A 20,092-nucleotide genomic window follows, 5' to 3' on the forward strand; every position below is an offset into this window, starting at 1 on the left:
TTGGAATGGCACACACCTGTCTATATAAGGTCCTACAGTTGACAGTGCATGTCAGAGCAAAAACCAAGCCATGAGGTCGAAGGAATTGTCCGTGGAGCTCCGAGACACCAAAAAATGTATGCAGTATTGTAGGTCCCCAAGAACACAGTGGCCTCCATCATTCTTAAATGGAAGAAGTTTGGAACCATCAAGACTCTTCCTAGAGCTGGCCGGCTGGCTAAACTGAGCAATCGGGGGAGAAGGGCCTTGTTCAGGGAGGTGAGCCAGAACCCGATGGTCACTCTGACAGAGCTCCAGAGTTCCTCTGTGGAGATGGTTATCCTTCTGGAAGGTTCTCTCATCTCTGTAGCACTCCACCAATCAGGCCATTATGGTAGAGTGGCCAGACGGAAGCCATTCCTCATTAAAAGGCACATGACAGCTTGCTTGGAGTTTGCCAAAGGGCACCTAAAGTACTATCAGACCATGAGAAACAAGATTCTCTGGTCTGATGAAACCAAGATTGAACTCTTTGGCCTGAATGCCAAGCATCACGTCTAGAGGAAACCTGGCACATCCCTACGGTGAAGCACAGTGATGGAGGCATCTTGCTGTAGGGATGTTTTTCAGCGGCAGGAACTAGGAGACTAGTCAGGATCAAGGGAAAGATGAACGGTGCAAAGTACAGAGAGATCTTGAAGAAAACCTGCTCCATAGGTTCACCTTCTAACAGGACAATGACCCTAAGCACACAGACAAGACAACGCAGGAGTGGCTTTGGGACAAGTCTCTGAATGTCCTTGAGTGGCCCAGCCAGAGGCCGGACTTGAACCTGATTGATCATCTCTGGAGAGACTTAAATATAGCCGTGCAGCAATACTCTCCAACCAACCTGACAGAGCTTGAGAGGATCTGCAGAGAAGAATGGGAGAAACTCCTCAAATAAAGGTGTGCCAAGCTTGTAGCATCATACCCAAGAACACTCAAAGCTGTAATCGTTGCAAAAGGTGCTTCCACAAAGTACTGAGTAAAGGGTGTGAATACTATGTAAATGTGATATTTTCTTCATAAATTAGCAAAAATGTCTAAAAACCTGTTTTAATGTATCATTATGTGGTATTGTGTGTAGATTGATGAGGGACACATGTGTTTTATCCATTTTAGAATAAGGCTGTAACGTCAAGGGGTCTGAATTCCTTCCCGAATGTACTGTTTATTATTATTGTTACCTGTCAGAATAGGGTCATAGCACTGTTATGATGCATATATTTAGACCTGTTGTGACATATATTGAGTTATTTAATGTCTGGCTATGACACCTACATAAGATCCCCAAAAGCTACCACACAAGGAAAAACATTACATTACACCATAGCATACGTGTCAACAGTATGTTTATGTTATAACCATTTTTGGGAACTGTACTATATTATATTATCATTGTAATCGCGCACACGTTGATGTCAGACATGCACCTAACCCAATGCTCTGTTGCTGATGACTGGGATGAATGCAGGAGCAGATTTCAAGAGCAGGACAAGACACCCTCTTTTTGACTGATGACTGATATAAGAGCATGTTTGTGAAAGGCCGACCTGGCTTATATGATTATGATGGTCATAATTCTTCTTGACAGTGTTATAAAGTGCATTTTCTACACGCTATTTATGATAGAAAAAAACGGGACTGTAAAGAATTCATTCCAACAACAACAACAAATGATCTAAAAAACAAACTTTAAAACGAAAGGAAACTTCCTGGCAGGGGAAAAAATAATTTATATATGTTTGGGTTATGACACTCGTATGTAGGTGTTACAACCAGCCATAAAATAACGCAATATTTGTCACAACTATATGACATAACAGCTGACATAACTATATGGGTCATGACAGTGTTATGACTATATTATGACAGGTTATAACAAGTTATGTCAGCTGTTATGAAATATTATGAAATGGATGTCGAGTAAATTGTTACCATGTACTGTAGATATAGATTTACAGTACCAGTCAAAAGTTTGGACACACCTACTCCTTCAGGGGAGTTCTTAATTTGTACTATTTTCTACATTGTAGAATAATAGTGAAAACATCAACTGTCAACTTTGAAATAACACACATGGGATCATGTAATAACCAAACAAGTATTAAACCAATTAAAATCTGCTTTATTTTTGAGATTCTTCAAAGTAGCCACCCTTTGCCTTGATGACAGCTTTGCACACTGTTGGCATTCTCTCAACCAGCTTCATGAGGTAGTCACCTGGAATGCATTTCAATGAACATGTGTGCCTTGTTAAAAGTTCATTTGTGGATCTTCTTTCTTTCTTAATGCATTTGCACCAATCAATTGTGTTGAGAAAAGGTAAGGGTGGTATACAGAAGATAGCCCTATTTGGTAAAAGACCAAGTCCATATTATTGCAAGAATAGCTCAAATAAGCAAAGAGAAACGACAGTCCATCATTACTTTAACACATGAATGTCAGTCAATATGGAAAATGTAAAGAACTTTGAAAGTTTCTTCAAATGCAGTCGCAAAAAACCATCAAGCGATATGATGAAACTGGCTCTCAGAGGACCGCCACAGTAAAGGAAGACCAAGAGTTACCTCTGCTGCAGAGGATAAGTTCATTACAGTTACCAGCTGCAGAGGATACGCTCATTACAGTTACCAGCCTCAGAATTTGCAGCCAAAATAAATGCTTCAATGAGTTCAGGTAACAGACACATCTCAACATCTGTTCAGAGGAGACTGCGTGAATCAGGCCTTCATGGTCGAATTGCTGAAAAGAAACCACTACTAAAGGACACCAATAAGAAGAAGATTCTTGCCTGGGCCAAGAAACATGAGCAATGCACATTGGACCGGTGGAAATCTCTCCTTTTGTCCAAATTTGAGATTTTGGTTCCAACCGCCATTTCTTTTTGAGACGCAAAGTAGGTGAACGGATGTTCTCCACTTGTGTGGTTCCCACTGTGAAGCATGGAGGAGGATTTGTGATGGTGTGTGGATGCTTTGCTGGTGACAGTGTCAGTGATTAATTTAGAATTAATGGCACACTTAACCAGCATGGCTACCACAACATTTTTCAGCGATACGCCATCCCATCTGGTTTGCTCTTAGTGAGACTATCATTTGGTTTCCAACACACCTCCAGACTGTGTAAGGACTATTTGACAAAGAAGGAGAGTGATGGAGTGCTGCATCAGATAACCTGGCCTCCACAATCACCCGACCTCAACCCAATTGAGATGGTTTGGGATGAGTTGGACCGCGGAGTGAAGGAAAAGTAGCCAACAATTTCTCAGCATATTTTGTAAATCCTTCAAGAATGTTGGAAAAGCATTCCTTGTGAAGCTGGTTGAGAGAATGCTAAGATTGTGCAAAGCTGTCATCAAGGTAAAGGGGTGGCTACTTTGAAGACTCTCAAATTTAGAATATAGTTTAATTTGTTTAACACTTTTTTGGTTACTACATGATTCCATATGTGTTATTTCATAGTTTTGATATCTTCACTATTATTCTGCAATGTAGAACATATTAAAAAATAAAGAAAAAAGTAGGTGTGTCCAAACTTTTGACTGGTACTGTATATTCGGGACTCTGAAAGTGCTCGTTCTATATATTTCTTAATTCCTTTTTTTTTAAATTGGGGGATTTGCATGTATTGTTTTGTTTTGTTTGGTATTACGGCACTGTTGGAGCGAGGAACATAAGCATTTAGCCACATCCGTGATAACATCTGCAAAAAATGTGTACGCGACCAAAACGTTTTGATTTGATTTTAGATTTGTACATGGACTTGTTGCTGTGATAACACACTGTTCTAAGGATATGTGACTATTATCTTTGAAGAGTTTAGTCAATAGTATGTTTATTATGTCTATGTTGAGTCTTTGATGGTTGCCATTTTGCCATTAGAATGATCCGGACTTGTGAAAGAAATTGCTGCAATTTTAAATTCTTGAGCATCAAGCAATTGTGTTATATTGTCTTGGGCAAGCAATGGTAAGAGAATAAGTGGTCCATTTAAATTGAAATCACGCCTTTAATGTTCTGTATTCTGGCTTCAAGGGTTCTGTTTTGTTTGGTTGTCCTTTCTTTTGGGTTGCGCTCACTTACTGTTTGTGTATGTGTACGTCACAGGAGGTTGGTGGCAACTTAATTGGGGAGGACGGGCTTGTGGTAATGGCTGGGGCAGAATAAGTGGAATGGTATCAAATAGATCAAACACGTGGTTTCAATGTGTTTTATGCCATTCCATTTGCTCCGTTCCGGCCATTATTATGAGCAGTTCTCCCCTCAGCAACCTCCTGTGGTTTACGTGTCTTTATGTGTGTGTGTGTGTTTGTCTGTGTGAGGGTGTGCCTTTATACAGTAAGCCTCAAAAGTTTGATTTAGTTTTGTGCCCCTCCTGAGGAAAACATCAACATCTGTGTTGTGAATTAAGCCAGGGGGACTGGCAATATCACATTAAAGTTGTACCCTTTACCCTTTTATGTACCATTTATTTGTTCGTATTTACTCTGTTTTATCAGTTTGCTATTGTTTGTTTAGTCAGGCACTTAAGTTGAAAAACGTAACACAAAAGGAAACTGGAAGAGAATTTGCAAGAAGGCAGGATTTTTACTGCTCTCACTGTTGTTCTGTGTATAGATGATGGCATCAGATGGGGTACAGGAGAGCACGCGGGTGACTGTCAACATCCTGGTGATTGACGCCAATGACAACACTCCCACCTTTGGTGAAGTCTCCTACAGCGTTAAGGTGTTCACTGACATGCAGCAAGGAGAAACAGTACTACAGGTAATCAATACATATCTGTCTCTAACTTCCCCTTTCTCTCTGGCTCTCATTCTTCTCTTTTTCTCTTTATGTCTCTCTCTCACGCTTTCGCTCTTTCTCTTGCTGTCTCTTCTTTCCCTCGCTCTCTCCCTCTCTCTCTATTTCTCCCGCCTCTCTTTCTCTCTCGCGTCCAGTTTCCGCAAACAAACGTTGCCTTAGATCAACATTCCCAGCCCCAGAACAATCCACTCTTTCTTTGATCAGAGCTGATGACTCAAGAACAATCTACTTTCTTAATACAGTGGTCCAGACTCAAATATCATCAGCTCAATATTGACATAACTTGACGTAATACACTACCATGAGTCAACAGTCAGGACTCCAAATCAATCTCCTCTCCTATAACAACAATTGTCACTAAAATAGCTCCAGGGTCCTCCCGAGGGGCGCAGTGGTCTAAGGCGCTGCATCGCAGTGCTAGAGGCATCACTACAGACCCCGGGTCGATCCTGGGCTGTGTCGCAGCCTGCTGTGGCCGGGAGACCCATGAGGAGGCCCACAATTGGCCCAGTGTCGTCTGGGTTAGGTAAGGGGAGGGTTTGGCCCATCACGCTCTAGCCACTACTTGTGGTGGACTGGGCGCATGCACGCTGACTTCTTTCGCCAGCTGTACGTTGTTTCCCTGACTCATTGGTGAGGCTGGCTTCTGGGTTAAGCGAGCAGTGTGGCTTGGCAGGGTTGTGTTTCGGAGGACGGATGGCTCTCAAACTTTGCCTCTCTTGAGTCCGTACAGGTTTTGCAGCGATGGGACAAGACTAACTACCAATTGGATAACACGGAAAAGGGTTTTAATAAAAATATTTGCTCCAGGGAGATCTGGTTTATGGTTTGTTGTCACCTCTACAATATGTCTGAATGGATTGCAGAGTTTATTTAGTATGACTAGGATTCTAGTTTGATTGGTTTAAAGGTTTGGGGTTGTGTTGGGTGTGTGTGAGTGTGTATGAGTGCATGCGTGCGCATTTGTGTTTAGGGTCAAATGGTTTCCAGCTGGAAGTCCCCACATTGACATATCTGGTTTTGTGGGGTTTGTTCAGCAGCAGTGTGCGTTTGTCTCTCATTTGGTAAGCGAGGCATGATCTCCCATCTCAGTCGCTCAGCACACAGTCACAAAAAAAAATGTCAGACATAGAAAAGGTCAAGTTTAATCTGTGTTTAAAATCAGCTGCCCAGCCCAGCTGAAATGAGGCCAGGGGTCACGTGGCGGACAACCATTTAACCTGTTTTTATAAGCAGTTTATATGAGAATCTCCTGGCCTCTAAGGAGGCAGGTTTATTTGATTATGCTGCCCTTGCTTTTTCATCTCTTAGACATCATAGCTCTATATGGAAAAAGGGTTCAGTAAGCTACCCTAGGACGGATTAACATAGCAAGGCCTTGCAGATATGGAGATGATGTTAAATTAAAGCTTGGCTATGGGTGGCACAAATTGGCCAGAATGGAGGGGTGGCTGTTTCATTTTCGAGATAGCACAGCATGGTTCTAAGGTGGTTCTATCTATTTAAAACAAAAAACAACATTTTAAGTTAGAAGTAGGCATTAGTCTGAAGCTGAAAAATAAACTAATTTCACATGAGCACCACAATGCCTACTGTACTCTACCCATGCTCTTCTAAAGTTTTCCAGCACACAGCTTTGACCTACTACAGTAGCTATGTTGGTCTATTGTATTTCAAAAAATGTGTAGGCAGGTTTCTTATTGTATTTAAACCTTCTCAAACAGCCTAATTCATACTCTTAAAGGAGGTGCTCCCACAATAATGTGATTTGAACCGCATACAAATATTTAGTATTGGATTTTTCACACAGCAAGCTAATCCCACCTTTTCAAGCTTTTTTTATTATATGAAAACAAGTTTTGCTTTTATACTTCATACAAGACCATCATGCTTGATTGAGCGAGCTGTTTTGTCATGTAGTAATGTGATGTCTGCCTGTACTTTTTTAAACCTTTTTATTTAACAATGTTTATGATAAGCCAATATATTGCTTGATCCGGCAATGCGGTCCAGAGGCTCCATACGGAGGGTGTGATTAAATTGCGGAGACTCCAGAGGCTTGCGTAGGCCAAATCATGCTCTGTACCGCATCGCCATGCATCTCCCACATTTTGCAGAGGGCTCTGTATAACTCTGTATAACTCTGCATTGACATGATTGGTTGATGGTCACAGTAAATGCTGTCCCGCCAATACAGACACCAGATTGACAAATAAATCGGTGTTTACGCTTATGCCATGAACCCTGCCATATGCATATTATCTTGACACTATTTAAAACCTTTTGTGACTAGGGGGCAGTATTTTCATTTTTGGAAAAATAACGTTCCCATAGTAAACGGGATATTTTGTCAGGACCAGATGCTAGAATATGCATATAATTTACAGTTTAGGATAGAAAACACTCTAAAGTTTCCGAATCTGTAAAAATATTGTCTGTGAGCATAACAGAACTGATATTGCAGGCGAAAGCCTGAGAAAAATCCAATCCGGAAGTGACTCATCTTTTGAAAGCTCTGCATTCCAATGCGTCCCTATTGAGCAGTGAATGGGCTATCAACCAGATTACTTTTTCTCTGTATTCCCCAAGGTGTCTACAGCATTGTGACGTAGTTTTAAGCATTTATGTTGAATAATACCTGTAACCGGCTACATTGCGCAACTGGTCAACTGATGGCTCCCAGAGTGATTCTCGCATAAAATACAGAGGTAGCCATTATTCCAAATCGTCCTACTGAAAAACCAATTGTCCCAGTGGATATATTATTAAATAGATATTTGAAAAACACCTTGAGGATTGATTAACCTGTTAGTCCACTAGGGGCATTATTTCATTTTTGGATAAAAAGACGTGCCCATTTTAAGCGCAATATTTTGTCACGAAAAGATTCTCGACTATGCTTGGAATTGATAGTTTTGGAAAGAAGACACTCTTACGTTTCCAGAACTGCAAAGATTTTCACTGTGAGTGCCTTATAACAAAAGCTTCAGGCAAAACCAAGATGTTTGAGCGACCAGGAAATGAACAGGATTTCTGAAGGTACGTTTTCCATGATCGCCTTATATGGCTGTGAATGCGACAGGAATGAACAGACACTTTCTAGCGTTTCCCAAGGTGTCTGCAGCATTGTGACGTATTTGTAGGCATATCATTGGAAGATTGACCATAAGAGACTACAATTGCCAAGTGTCCCGCACGGTGTCTGCGTGGAAATTGGTGCGCAAAAGTCAGCTACCAGTATTTTTCCATCCGAATCAGAGAACAAAGAAGGCTTCTAGGACTGCCATTTCAATGAAGAGATATATGACAAAACACCTTGAGGATTGATTCAAACAACGTTTTCCATGTTTCAGTCGATATTATGGAGTTAATTCGGAAAAAAGTTCGACGTGTAGGTGACTGAATTTTCGGTTAGTTTCGGTAGCCAAATGCATAGTAACAAAACGGAACGATGTGTCCTACACAAGAATCTTTCAGGAAAAACTGGACATCTGCTATGTAACTGAGAGTCTCCTCATTGAAACATATGAAGTTCTTCAAAGGTCAAGTATTTTATTTGATCCCTTTGCTGGTTTTTGTGAATATGTTGCGTGCTAAATGCTAACGCTAAATGCTAAGCTAGCTATCACCACTCTTACACAAATTATTATTATTTTCTCTGGTTCTAAAGCATATTTTGAAAATCTGAGACGACAGGATTGTTAAGAAAAGGATAAGCTTGAGAGCAGGCATATTTATTTCATTTCATTTGCGATTTTTAGAAATCGCTAACGTTGCGTTATGGTAATGAGCTTGAGGCTGTAGTAACGCGACCGCATGCGGGATGGGGCGGACTATGAGGTTATAAACAACGTTTGCCATGTTTCTGTCGATATTATGGAGCTAATTTGGAATATTTTTCGGCGTTTTCGTGACTGCAATTTCCGGGCGATTTCTCAGCCAAGCGTGAAGAACAAACGGAGCTATTTCGCCTACAAAAATAATATTTTTTGAAAAAAGGAACATTGGCTATCTAACTGGGAGTCTCGTGAGTGAAAACATCCGAAGCTCATCAAAGGTAAACGATTTAACGATTGGACAAAATGCTATGCTAGGCTATCGATAAGCTTACACAAATGCTTGTCTAGCTTTGGATGTAAAGCATATTTTGAAAATCTGAGATGACAGGGTGATTAACAAAAGGCTAAGCTGTGTCTCAATATATTTCACTTGTGATTTTCATGAATAGGAATATTTTCTAGGAATATTCATGTTCGTTGCGTTATGCTAATTAGTGTCAGTCGATGATTACGCTCCCACACGCGGGATGGGGAGTCACTAGAGGTTAAATGGAATGTCTGTTGATGACAGGAAGCTTTTGTTGTTGTTCATTCACTCAGTACTGATTGAACTTTTATTTCTCTTGCTTTTTATTGTAAAAAAAAATGTAACAGTTGATATATTGCAAACAGTCACATAGCTAATCAAATTAGGAAGCATTACAGTTATAATGGATTATAATGGGTACGACAGATGTCCCAATGTTCTTTTGATAGGGAAATGTTCTTTAGAATGGATCTTTCAGAGTACCATACTTAAGTATTTAAACAGCTGCCGACTGAATGTTCCTATGTACATCTTCTTTCCTCGAGAAGGTTTCAGAGTTTCTAACCATTTCGTACTTTTCAGCTCACGCTGTCCATGTACTGGTCTTGTAGAGTCTAACCATTCGTGACGTCCGGTTCACACCGTTCGCCTGCTTGGTCTGATGTACATTTTGTCACGCACTCTGGAAAAGGGGGCATTCCATGATGCCGACATACTGTCTGTGCTCACATGGGTGTGGTCACTAACTGGTTAAGACTTCATATGAAAACACTTATCTCATTTAGAAGGCTGACATCCCATCTTCTCACAAATAGTTTCATATTTAATCATATAAGTTCCACAAAATCTGGATGTGAATCTGATCACTGGGAGATATACACATTCAGAGATACAGTTATGTTCTACTGGCCTTAGTTACATCACAAATTAGTAATGAATTCGACATGATTGATCTTTAGGTACCCACGGACCCTTCCAACTGTTTGGATTACAGAAATATTGTTTCATTATCCAACCTTGGATGTCGCAGTACTACAAAATCTCTGTTGTAACAAATTAATTTTTAACTTCCCTTTCATTGTGTGGGAGAGAGAGAGTTCCTGCAGGTATTTATGACCATCATAAAATGGCCAACTTCACCTCTCTCCCCCTCTGCAGGAGGGGGGGGGTGGGGAGGAAATCTGGCACCTATGAAGTCATGACACCATTCTACTGCTAATGTTTGTCAATGGAGATTGCATGGATGTGTGCTCGATTTTATACACCTGTCAGCAATGGGTGTGGCTGAAATAACTGAATCCACACATTTTAAGGGGTATCCACATACGTTGGTATATATAGTGTATATTGTCAACATTGAGTTGTGCCGGTGCATGATCCATCCATACAGCTAATGTTACAGCTTTGTTGGCTTGTAGCTAGCTAACGTTACTGGCTAACTTTATTTGGCTAGCTAACTGGCAATAGGGGCGGCAGGGTAGCCTAGTGGTTAGAGTGTTGGACTAGTAAAAAAAAATAGCAGCCATGGACATTCGCTATCTTATTTGTGCTTATTTCAGGCAAGTATCAAGTCTCAATGCCAACAGTTACACAGATGACTTCAGCCATGTGAAAACCCGTCCATAGCAAAATATAGCTAACTTCCTGTTCTTGTAGCTCGCCTCTCATCCGACTGGATTTGGCTAGCTACTATAGCTGTTGCTGCACAACCCAAGTGATTTGGTTAGGTTTTAGAACTCTGAGATTAATCTGAAAAAAATGTAGGATTTTCAGAAATGCTACAAAAAGTTAGCACATCGTTGATTCTTAATGGGCAGAAATGAGCATGTGAGAGCGATTTAAATGGTACATTTAATAAAAAGTGTTGCACCTACAAACTTAATCAGTCTGAAAGGTGGCAAGTCTAATGGTTACTTTATGGACCCTGTCGCCTCGTTATAACCCAGTGTCTAGAATTTGAGAAAGGTATGGGCAAAAAGTGGTCTGACAACCCTAATGACGACCCTGTCAAATATCCATTATAGTGTTTCTCGGTAACGGCTGGACACATCATGACAAGAGCGGCAGGGTAGCCTGTAGTGGTTAGAGCATTGGACTAGTAACCGGAAGGTTGCAAGTTCAAACCCCTGAGCTGACAAGGTACAAATCTGTCGTTCCGCCCCTGAACAGGCAGTTAACCCACTGTTCCTATGCCGTCATTGTAAATAAGAATTTATTCTTAACTGACTTGCCTAGTTAAATAAAGGTTAAAAATAAAAAAATTAAAAAGGGGGTGGGAAGTGTGCTGTGTACCTCCAAGTTGATTTGAGAATTTTCATCTACATTGGTGTCATATTGGAATTGGACTTGATTCCAAGGCAATACATAACATTCTGTAAATACACAACTTAAAGCAAACACATATTTCACCTTGGAGCACGTTTTGATTGGCTAGGGGCCAAGCCTCGACACACCCACAACTTGTTTATTCATCAAACCAAGACCATTCGCGCCAACTCCAGCAAGTGTGCCAATAATTGTGATTGTGAAAATATAAACATTATTTCTGACACCACTGAACCTATAGCATTACCACCTGATCTTAGATTTACCCTTGCGTTAGGTTTGTTAAAATAGAGCCCATAGATTCTCACTCAATTGGGATCAATATTTTAGAAGGGAGGAGAAGTTGTTTACTGAAGCAGTTAGAAAAGTTCAGTAATTCTGTTTACACACTAGAGGTGCGCGGCTATAGCCCATCTGCAACTGCCCGACTATATCTGATAAAGTGAAAATCTGAGGCCTGCACCCAACCCAAACCAGCAAATATAGAAAATGCAATATAGACTACAGTCAAAGACTGCAGAAATATATATGTGTTTACTTTTCTGGCCCTCCCTTAATTTTCAACTTTCTCAGCTTGGTCTTATTGAATTAAACTTCAACAATGTCCTTTTTGCCTCTGTGGATTGACTTGAACTTTTTCGGCACTTCCTAAAAGCATTATTTGGCGATTGGCTGTGTAGGCTATTTGGCTCACATGTACAATTAAATCCTGAGGTTTAGGCGTATGCAGTAATACAAGACAGCCTAAAGTAATTCAAGAAAAACCTCAATGTAGCATATATAAATAACACAATCATTATACATTTATGACATTTTTAAGGTATTGTTTCTCTTTATTCAACCCTTCCGTCACCCACCCTGTTACAGGTGTGTTCTGGAGGCGAAGTCAGGTGCAGGAGAGCAGAGTATAGTAAACAGGCGCACGTTTTTATTCCAGTCCAAACGAAAGCACATAAGTACAGAAACGTGCCCAAAACATGAACAAAAGTCTGGCGCATGACAATACCCACATAACATAAAACTATTTCACACAAAGACATGGAGGGGAACAGAGGACTAAATACATTCAGTGTGATTAGGGAATGAAAACCAGTTGTGTATGGAACAAGACAAAACAAATGGAAATATGAAAAATGGAGCGGCGATGGCTAGAAAGCCGGTGACGTCGATCGCAGAAAGCGGTCCGAAAAAGGAGAGGGTCCGACTTCGGTGGAAGTCGTGACACACCCGCCCTTCAGCCACTTAATATTTAATGACCGTAAACCTGTCTGTCCCACGGATATATCCGCTAGGACGGCGGGTTATGAGTCAACCCACTCATCACTAATACACACAGCTTACAAGAGCACCCATCTGGTAAATGTCACTCATTGTATGCCGGTCCTGTACACATAACATTACAAAAACAGGTGGAGCCCTCTCACAAATCACTATTGCCTGCCTTGAAACAATTTCAACACAGTTTAGTAAATTGAATAGTTGGCGGTTTTGAATGTCGATTTTAGGGCCCCCCACACCCTGCTGAGATACACTGAATTATTCCTCTCTCACACTGACTCTCTCTCTCTCTCTCTCTCTCTCTCTCTCTCTCTCTCTCTCTCTCTCTCTCTCTCTCTCTCTCTCTCTCTCTCTCTCTCTCTCTCTCTCTCTCTCTCTCTCTCCCTCTCACTCTCTCTCAGCTGATGGCATTGGATGCTGATGAGGGGTTAAACGGTCTGGTGACCTATGAAATCCTTGCCGGAGCGCAGGGTGTTTTCATCATCAATAACCGAACTGGACGAATCACCATCGCACCCGGGATAGCCCTTAGCGTGGGCCTTTCTTACGCCCTCACAGTGAAGGCTGCGGACAATGCACCAGAGATCCAGAGAAGGTACATTCATTTTTATATCTGTTTGTTCTTTCAGCCTTTATTTTGCTCAATTACACCTTTCATTTATGAATGTGTTTATTAAAAAATGACTGTATATTAATATCTATGGATTATTTAGGTGATGTTTGATGTAAAATCTTGTTTCTTACTCAGTTTTTCATTTTTCGGACTTCTTCAGTTGGCCAAGTATTCAATAAGTCAGGATTTCATACGTATTCATCCATCTTATTTAGTCGTTGTTCCATCAGATTGTTTATTCCTACTGTACAGTCACTTGTAGGTCTATTCAATTCATGCATTTAGAATCAATGTATTCTTTATTGAATGTGCATATTGAGTAATGTATCCGCTGTGATTGAAGTTGTGAATGGTAAGAGGCTGTATGAAAACATATTTGACTGGCTGTTGAGACAAACTGTTTAGAATCAAGTATCAGATGGCCTCATTCTTACTGACATTAGAAATACATATTTTTCATGTATTTCTCTTTATTTTCAACTATCATTGATAATGGTGTGTTGCTTTTTATGTACTTGTAGCCTCATATTCCTGTTGGCAAGTCGCAAGTGACTAGCAAACTCTTCTGAAAGTTTATACGGACTCTCTTAGCCTAGGCTAAAAGCTCAAACTTTACGTCAGCATTGAAGTTTTGAACAGAAAGAGGTGACTCCTGCAGTAGAATGGGTTTTGCTGAAGATAGTTTGCCATGACTGGGTCAGACTGTGCAAACACAAATCTATTGGCCTTGGCAAACAGTGCCTCTGTGTGCATACTGTTCAGCAGCTTTTTCAAGTTAACACATGCAGGCTACCGGTTGGAAACAGAAGCACTTTCTTCATGATAGCTCCTTGTTTCTGTAAGGGCTTTCAATGTGCTATATTCAATATCATATTTAGCTTACTGTATTTGAGGGCACGGCTCCCTCCTCATTGGCTTGTTCACCTACCTTTATCAGCCTCTTTAAGCATGATGTCCTTGTTGGATGCCAGGAAACCCATGACAACCTTCAATTCCCTGATGAACCACCAATGTACTATTACACTTGTGCTCTAATATATTGGTACCCTTGCACGATTCACAATTTTTCAATAAGTTTAAATTGAAACAATGTTGGTGTTCACGCATGTTTGATTAACAACTGCACTGGACCAAGAAAATATTGAGTCAAAAAATGGCCAGGACTAAATTATTCAGAATTCAAATTAATTTGGTTGGAGACAGGTGATTCTTGTTTACTGTGTAATGTTTCTCACCTGTGGTAATTTGGAGGTGCCTACAGGATAGCAATAGCCATTGAACCTGAAAATCAGACCATTACCTTTACTTCCTTCCGCCCTCTTGTTGCCCTCCACCCCTCCAGGAGCTCTATCACCACGGTGTACATCGAGGTGCTGCCCCCCAACAACCAGAGCCCCCCACGCTTCCCCCTCTTCATCTACAACCTGGAGGTCAGCGAGGCCATGAGGATAGGAGCCATCCTGCTCAACCTACAGGTGAGAGACACACAGCAGGGGTCAAAGGTCACATAACTAGATCAGTGGAGGTCAGGAGAGGGCAGTGTGATTACTCAGGTTGAGATCATGGAAGCATTTGAGTTTAGCAAACAGCAATTACTAAACCAGCCAGTATGGATTATCAGATGTGCTGTAATATCATATGATTTAATAGATATTAAGCATTTGTGTTGGCGGTGGAAGTAAACGCATCCTTGATTTCTATCTTCTGTTCTTGTTGTTTTTCATAGGCCACAGACAGAGAGAATGACCCAATCACATACCAGATTTTGAGTGGGGATACCCAGCAAGTCTTCAACCTCTCTAAAACGTAATATGGATGGATGGATGATTCAGAATAGCATTTGTGCCTTGTCTTGTTTCAGTCCTTGAGAATGAGAAATATTAAAGTTGTTAGTGTGAGTAATGATAATTTAGAAATGTATTTTAAGGAACTATTCACAAAATGAGGCACAATTATCCTAACGAGCCTCTTGTCTAGAATGTGCCCGGAGTCAATGGCCTATACAATTAACCTAACTTGTTACATTTGGACAAGGGCAAAATTCAGAACATTCACATCTGTCCCCGAGGCGGACAGGATTATGTGGATACTTTTTCTGATTGGACTTGAAGCAACAAATTACTGGGTTCACTAAAGGCTTGGTGGTACAAAAACTTAACATGAGCCAATGCCTGTTATGACTTTTTAATAGGTGATTTAACTGAAACCGATGCAGATCAGCTTTGAAACTTTATAGTGAAACTATGGCTTGTTTAAGCCACAAAAATATGTGATATGTAAATAATGATGGCAGCATTAAATACAGTGCATTCGGGAAGTATTCAGACCCCTTGACTTTTTCCAAATATTGTTATGTTACAGCCTTATTCTAAAATATATTTTCCAAATTGTTTTCCTCATCAATCTACACAAAATACCCCATAATGACAAAGCAAACAGATATGTTTATTTTTTAGCAAAACAATTACAAATATATTTTACATTTACATAAGTATTCAGACCCTTTACTCAGTACTTTGTTGAAGCACCTTTGGCAGCGAATACAGCCTCAAGTCTTGGGTATGACGCTACAAGCTTGGCACACCTGTATTTTGAGAGTTTCTCCAATTCTTCCCTGCAGATCCTCTCAAGCTCTGTCAGTTTGGATGGGGATCTTCGCTGCACAGCTATTTTAAGGTCTTTCCAGAGATCGGGTTCAAGTCCGGGCTCTGGCTGGGCCACTCAAGGACATTCAGAGACTTGTCCCAAGGCTACTCCTGCTATGTTTTGGCTGTGTGCTTAGGTTTGTTGTCCTATTGGAAGGTGAACCTTCGCCCCAATCTGAGGTCCTGAGCACTCTGGATCAGGTTTTCATCAAGGATCTCTCTGTACTTTGCTTCGTTCATCTTCCCCTTGATCCTGACTTGTCTCCCAGTCCTTTCCGCTGAAAAACATCCGCACAGCATGATGCTGCCACCACCATGCTTCCTCGTAGGGATGGTGCTAGGTTTCCTCCAGACATGACACTTGGCATTCAGGCCAAATAGTTCAATCTTGGTTTCATCAGACCAGAGAATCTTGTTTCTCATGGTCTGAGAGTACTTTAGGTGCCTTTTGGCAAACTCCAAGCGGGCTGTTATGTGCCTTTTTCTGAGAAGTGTCTTCCGTCTGGCCACTCTACCACGAAGGCCTGATTGGTGGAATGCTGCGGAGATTGTTGTCCTTCTGGAAGGTTCTCCTATCTCCACAGAGGAACTCTGGAGCTCGGTCAGAGTGACCATCAGGTTCTTGGTCACCTCCCTGACCATGGCCCTTCTCCCGGATTTCTCTGTTTGGCCAGGCGTCCAGCTCTAGGAAGAGTCTTGGTGTTACCAAACTTCTTCCATTTAGGAATGATGGAGGCCACTGTGTTCTTGGGGACCTACAATGCTAAAGATATTTTTGGGTACCCTTCCCCAGATTTGTGCCTCGACACAATCCTGTCTCGGAGCTCCACGGACAATTCCTTCGACCTCATGGCTTGGTTTTTGCTCTGACTTGCACTGTCAACTCTAGGACCTTATATAGACCGGTGTTTGCCTTTCCAAATCATGTCCAATCAATTGAATTTACCACAGGTGGACTCCAATCAAGTTGTAGAGACATCTCAAGGATGATCAATGTAAACAGGATGCACCTGAGCTCAATTTCAGTCTGAATACTTTTGTAATTAAGGTTTTTCTGTTTTTTGTTTTTAATACATTTGCAAACAGTGTGTAGATTGATGAGGAACTTGTTATATTTAATCAATTTTAGAATAAGGCTGTAACGTTAAAAAAAATGCAAAAAGGGAAGAGGTCTGAATACATTCAGAATGCACTGTATATTGAGAACAGAACAAAAACACCCTGGGTCAACTGCATCTATCATCATCCATGTTTAGAAAGCAGAGCTTTATGAGCTGGCTAGTGGAAGTCCTCTACAACATCCTCCCCTATAGCCTAGAAAGCACATACAGTCCTCAGCCTCACTGAGTTGTTACACGGGTCACTGCTTGAAAAAGAGAAGGAGGGGAGAAGGAGGTGGAGAAGGAGGATACAACCAGAAAGAAGATGAAAATTGTCATCAGCCACCCAGTGCCAATACAGTCTGTCAGAGCAAGGCATGGGAGAGGAGGCAGAGGGGGTGGAGTGAGAGAGGGATGGAGGCGAGAGGAGAAACACCATAAAATATTTACGAGGCAAGTGCTGTTTACTGCCCCTTAAATAAACAAGGGAATAAAGTGGGAAGCGTCCCGTGCAATGGCGCCGCGGTGAGGAGACATGGGGAGACTGAAAACAAGGCACCCTTTCAGCCATTTTCTTTCTCTAATTGATTAAAGCCTTTCCCAGCCATGCCAGGAAGGCTTGTTTAGGCATTTTTTCCCCCTCTTTTGTTTTAGTTTGTTTACTCTTAATCTGTCTCCATGTTGGAGCGATTGTTTGTATGGAGGGATGATTACTTTACGCAGGCCCGGTGGTGGCAGCAGTAAGAAAAGATGTGACAATATCTCCAGGACTCTGAGACATCTGTGGTTGGTACAGGAATCTCTCTCCGAGCAGATACAATTGACGTCTTCCTAAAACAAGCGCATACCCTACTGTGTCTTTTGGAGAGGTCGAATGGATACACATTACTATAACAGCCCTCGGCAGATTTACTGTGTAAGTACCCCACTGTATATTCCCCTAACCAGGTGCTGGGGGCTTCTGATGAATCGAAGGATAATTAACCTGTAATGTATGCTTGATGAGCATGCAATATAATTATGGCATCCTAGTCAGAGCTGCTCTCTCATTTTTCAAGCACATCCAGAATTCTTGAGGGGGATGATGGGGCGGCATAGGTTTTGTGCAGCGTAGGATGTTCAGATTCAGGCCACATATGGTGCTGGTTTGATACGGCTATATGAATAATGGGCTCCTTGGTCTATAACTCCCTCTAAATGGAGCAGGTTCCCCAGAGGCATGATGAGTAGAGACAGAGAAACTCAGCCTCAGATCTTTTCCCACTTTTAGCCAAGAATAGAGAGCAAAGATAACTACAACAAGGCCTGGACACATCACTCGTATGATACACACAACACATGCTACAGAGTCAAAGAGAGGACATACAAGTAGAATAGCAGATACCAGAGATCATATGTACAGTACTGGGGAAAATACTTACAGGTTCATGCACATGGAAATAATCAAATATGGTGTGCAGAATCACTCACATGCAGCACAACCTTCCTACACTTGCCCTCCACTGTGTGTTAACAAGATCCTATCAATCTGACAACAGCTTCCTCTCTCTAGGATCTCCCCTGTAGCTGCTGGCTGCTATCATACGTGATCAGTGTCCTCTCAAACAGGGTCGGAGTAGAGTTCACAACTTCGAGCAGCTTGGGATGAATTCCCTTTTGTCTGAGAAGCAAAGATCATCATCATCATCATTATTATAATCATCATATTCAGGTTCAGCTTCACTGCTCTTTGTCCCCAGGGCTTCATTCTGTGCAGAAGATGGATTTTAGGCTTTTGTGGCCATGAGCACAACAGCTTGGCTGTGGAAGACACTGCTTTTCATTTTTATGCTGTTTGGAGAAAAATGTACTTGGCCTTGTGAATGCCAGCTCAATTGGTGGCGGAGAAATGTACGGGCCATAACTAAGAGAACTCACTTGGAAAATGGACAACTTTAATCAAGCTTGGAGCTGGTCCTCTCAGGCTGTGATGCATTGGGGGGCAGACAGACAGGCGAGGAAGTGTAGACTCTGTAACGCCATGGCTGACCTGCCTGGTCAATGAAGCTTTAAATTATAGCCATGAGAGTGCCGGCGGAAAGGAGAAAAATGTGTAGCTGCATGTTTCCGTCTGTGTTTCCAATCGTGTGTTTGTGTGTGTCTGTGTGTGAGTGAGAAAGGGAGACATACTGAAAGAAAGAGAGAGGTGTGAAGAGAAAGTGTGTTCATGTCTCAAGTACATACTGTATTGTAGCTTATCCAGCCATTGCAGATCCACTAGCGAGGAATGGGTTTTGCTGTTGACTAATGCTGCTGTGGGTTGGGTGTTGTTGTCTCTCCCTCTACAGGATAGGCCTGCTGCTTTTGGGGAAGCCTCTGGACAGGGAGACAACTGACCAGTACCGTCTCATCGTCACTGCCTCTGATGGCAACCCAGGCGGGGTGAGAATCTTTTATTCAGTTAGTAAGGGTGCAACGGTACACGTACCAAACCTTCTGTATGGGGAGCTGCCTCTTGAGTAAATATGAGCAACACAAAAGAAATGTCAGGCTTTTCCATTAAAAGAGCCTATGTGCACTTAGTAATCAAAATTCTAATTTGAATTGGCACATTTCAAACTGTCCTTTTGTGAGGCGCAGCCGGCAACTAGTTCTGTACGATGGCGATTGGTGTGGATGATCCTCCAGAATTGGAGGATCTTACATCATCGTTTAAGTGTCCAGTATTGGGAAGATTTTGGGCTTCCCATTAGATTACAATGGGAATGGACAGAGATTTGTGGATAAAACGTTAACAGTATGTTGCCACGTTCAACATGAATACCCTATGCAGCTGCCAGCACCTCAAAATTGAGCGCAAACTTGAATGCCAAAATCACCCCAGTATACCGGAACAAGACGGAAATGCAAATAAACGACAACACAACACCGTCTCCCCTCTGCATTCAAACAGCCCTTGGCAGCTGATTCTGACCGGGCCAAAGAAATTACAAGAGCGATAGCAAGGTTATGTTTATATGTTTTACAGTCAATGGTCGATTTCCAAGGCATTCCTAGTTGATCGCCAAACATTTCTGTAAAAAACCCAACTATAAAGCCATGTGTTCCTATTTTTTTATCAGTCTCGGGCTGTTGGCGGTAGGTTCACCCGATTCAGCTTCCCTGCGTGCCGGGTAGGCAACTGTTGACATTTTTAACCATGTGTCTGAAAGTACAAACTCTGCCTTCCCTGTGGGC

At 41.7% G+C, this 20,092-nt stretch overlaps 1 protein-coding gene across 2 annotated transcripts in view; it reads left to right on the forward strand.

Annotated features, from left to right (window-relative positions):
* The window catches only part of LOC118369714 (protocadherin-15-like), a 269,223-nt gene that overhangs the window by 116,569 nt on the left and 132,562 nt on the right, over positions 1-20,092 (forward strand). For both annotated transcript variants that reach the window (XM_052498598.1, XM_035754342.2), the window contains exons 14-18: positions 4,641-4,790; positions 12,920-13,113; positions 14,474-14,606; positions 14,858-14,937; positions 19,204-19,297. In XM_052498598.1, the coding sequence (XP_052354558.1) occupies positions 4,641-4,790; positions 12,920-13,113; positions 14,474-14,606; positions 14,858-14,937; positions 19,204-19,297 (651 nt within the window). The remainder of the gene's footprint in view (positions 1-4,640; positions 4,791-12,919; positions 13,114-14,473; positions 14,607-14,857; positions 14,938-19,203; positions 19,298-20,092) is intronic.

Source organism: Oncorhynchus keta, chromosome 36 (assembly GCF_023373465.1).
Source record: "Oncorhynchus keta strain PuntledgeMale-10-30-2019 chromosome 36, Oket_V2, whole genome shotgun sequence".
NCBI classification, from domain to species: Eukaryota; Metazoa; Chordata; class Actinopteri; order Salmoniformes; family Salmonidae; genus Oncorhynchus; species Oncorhynchus keta.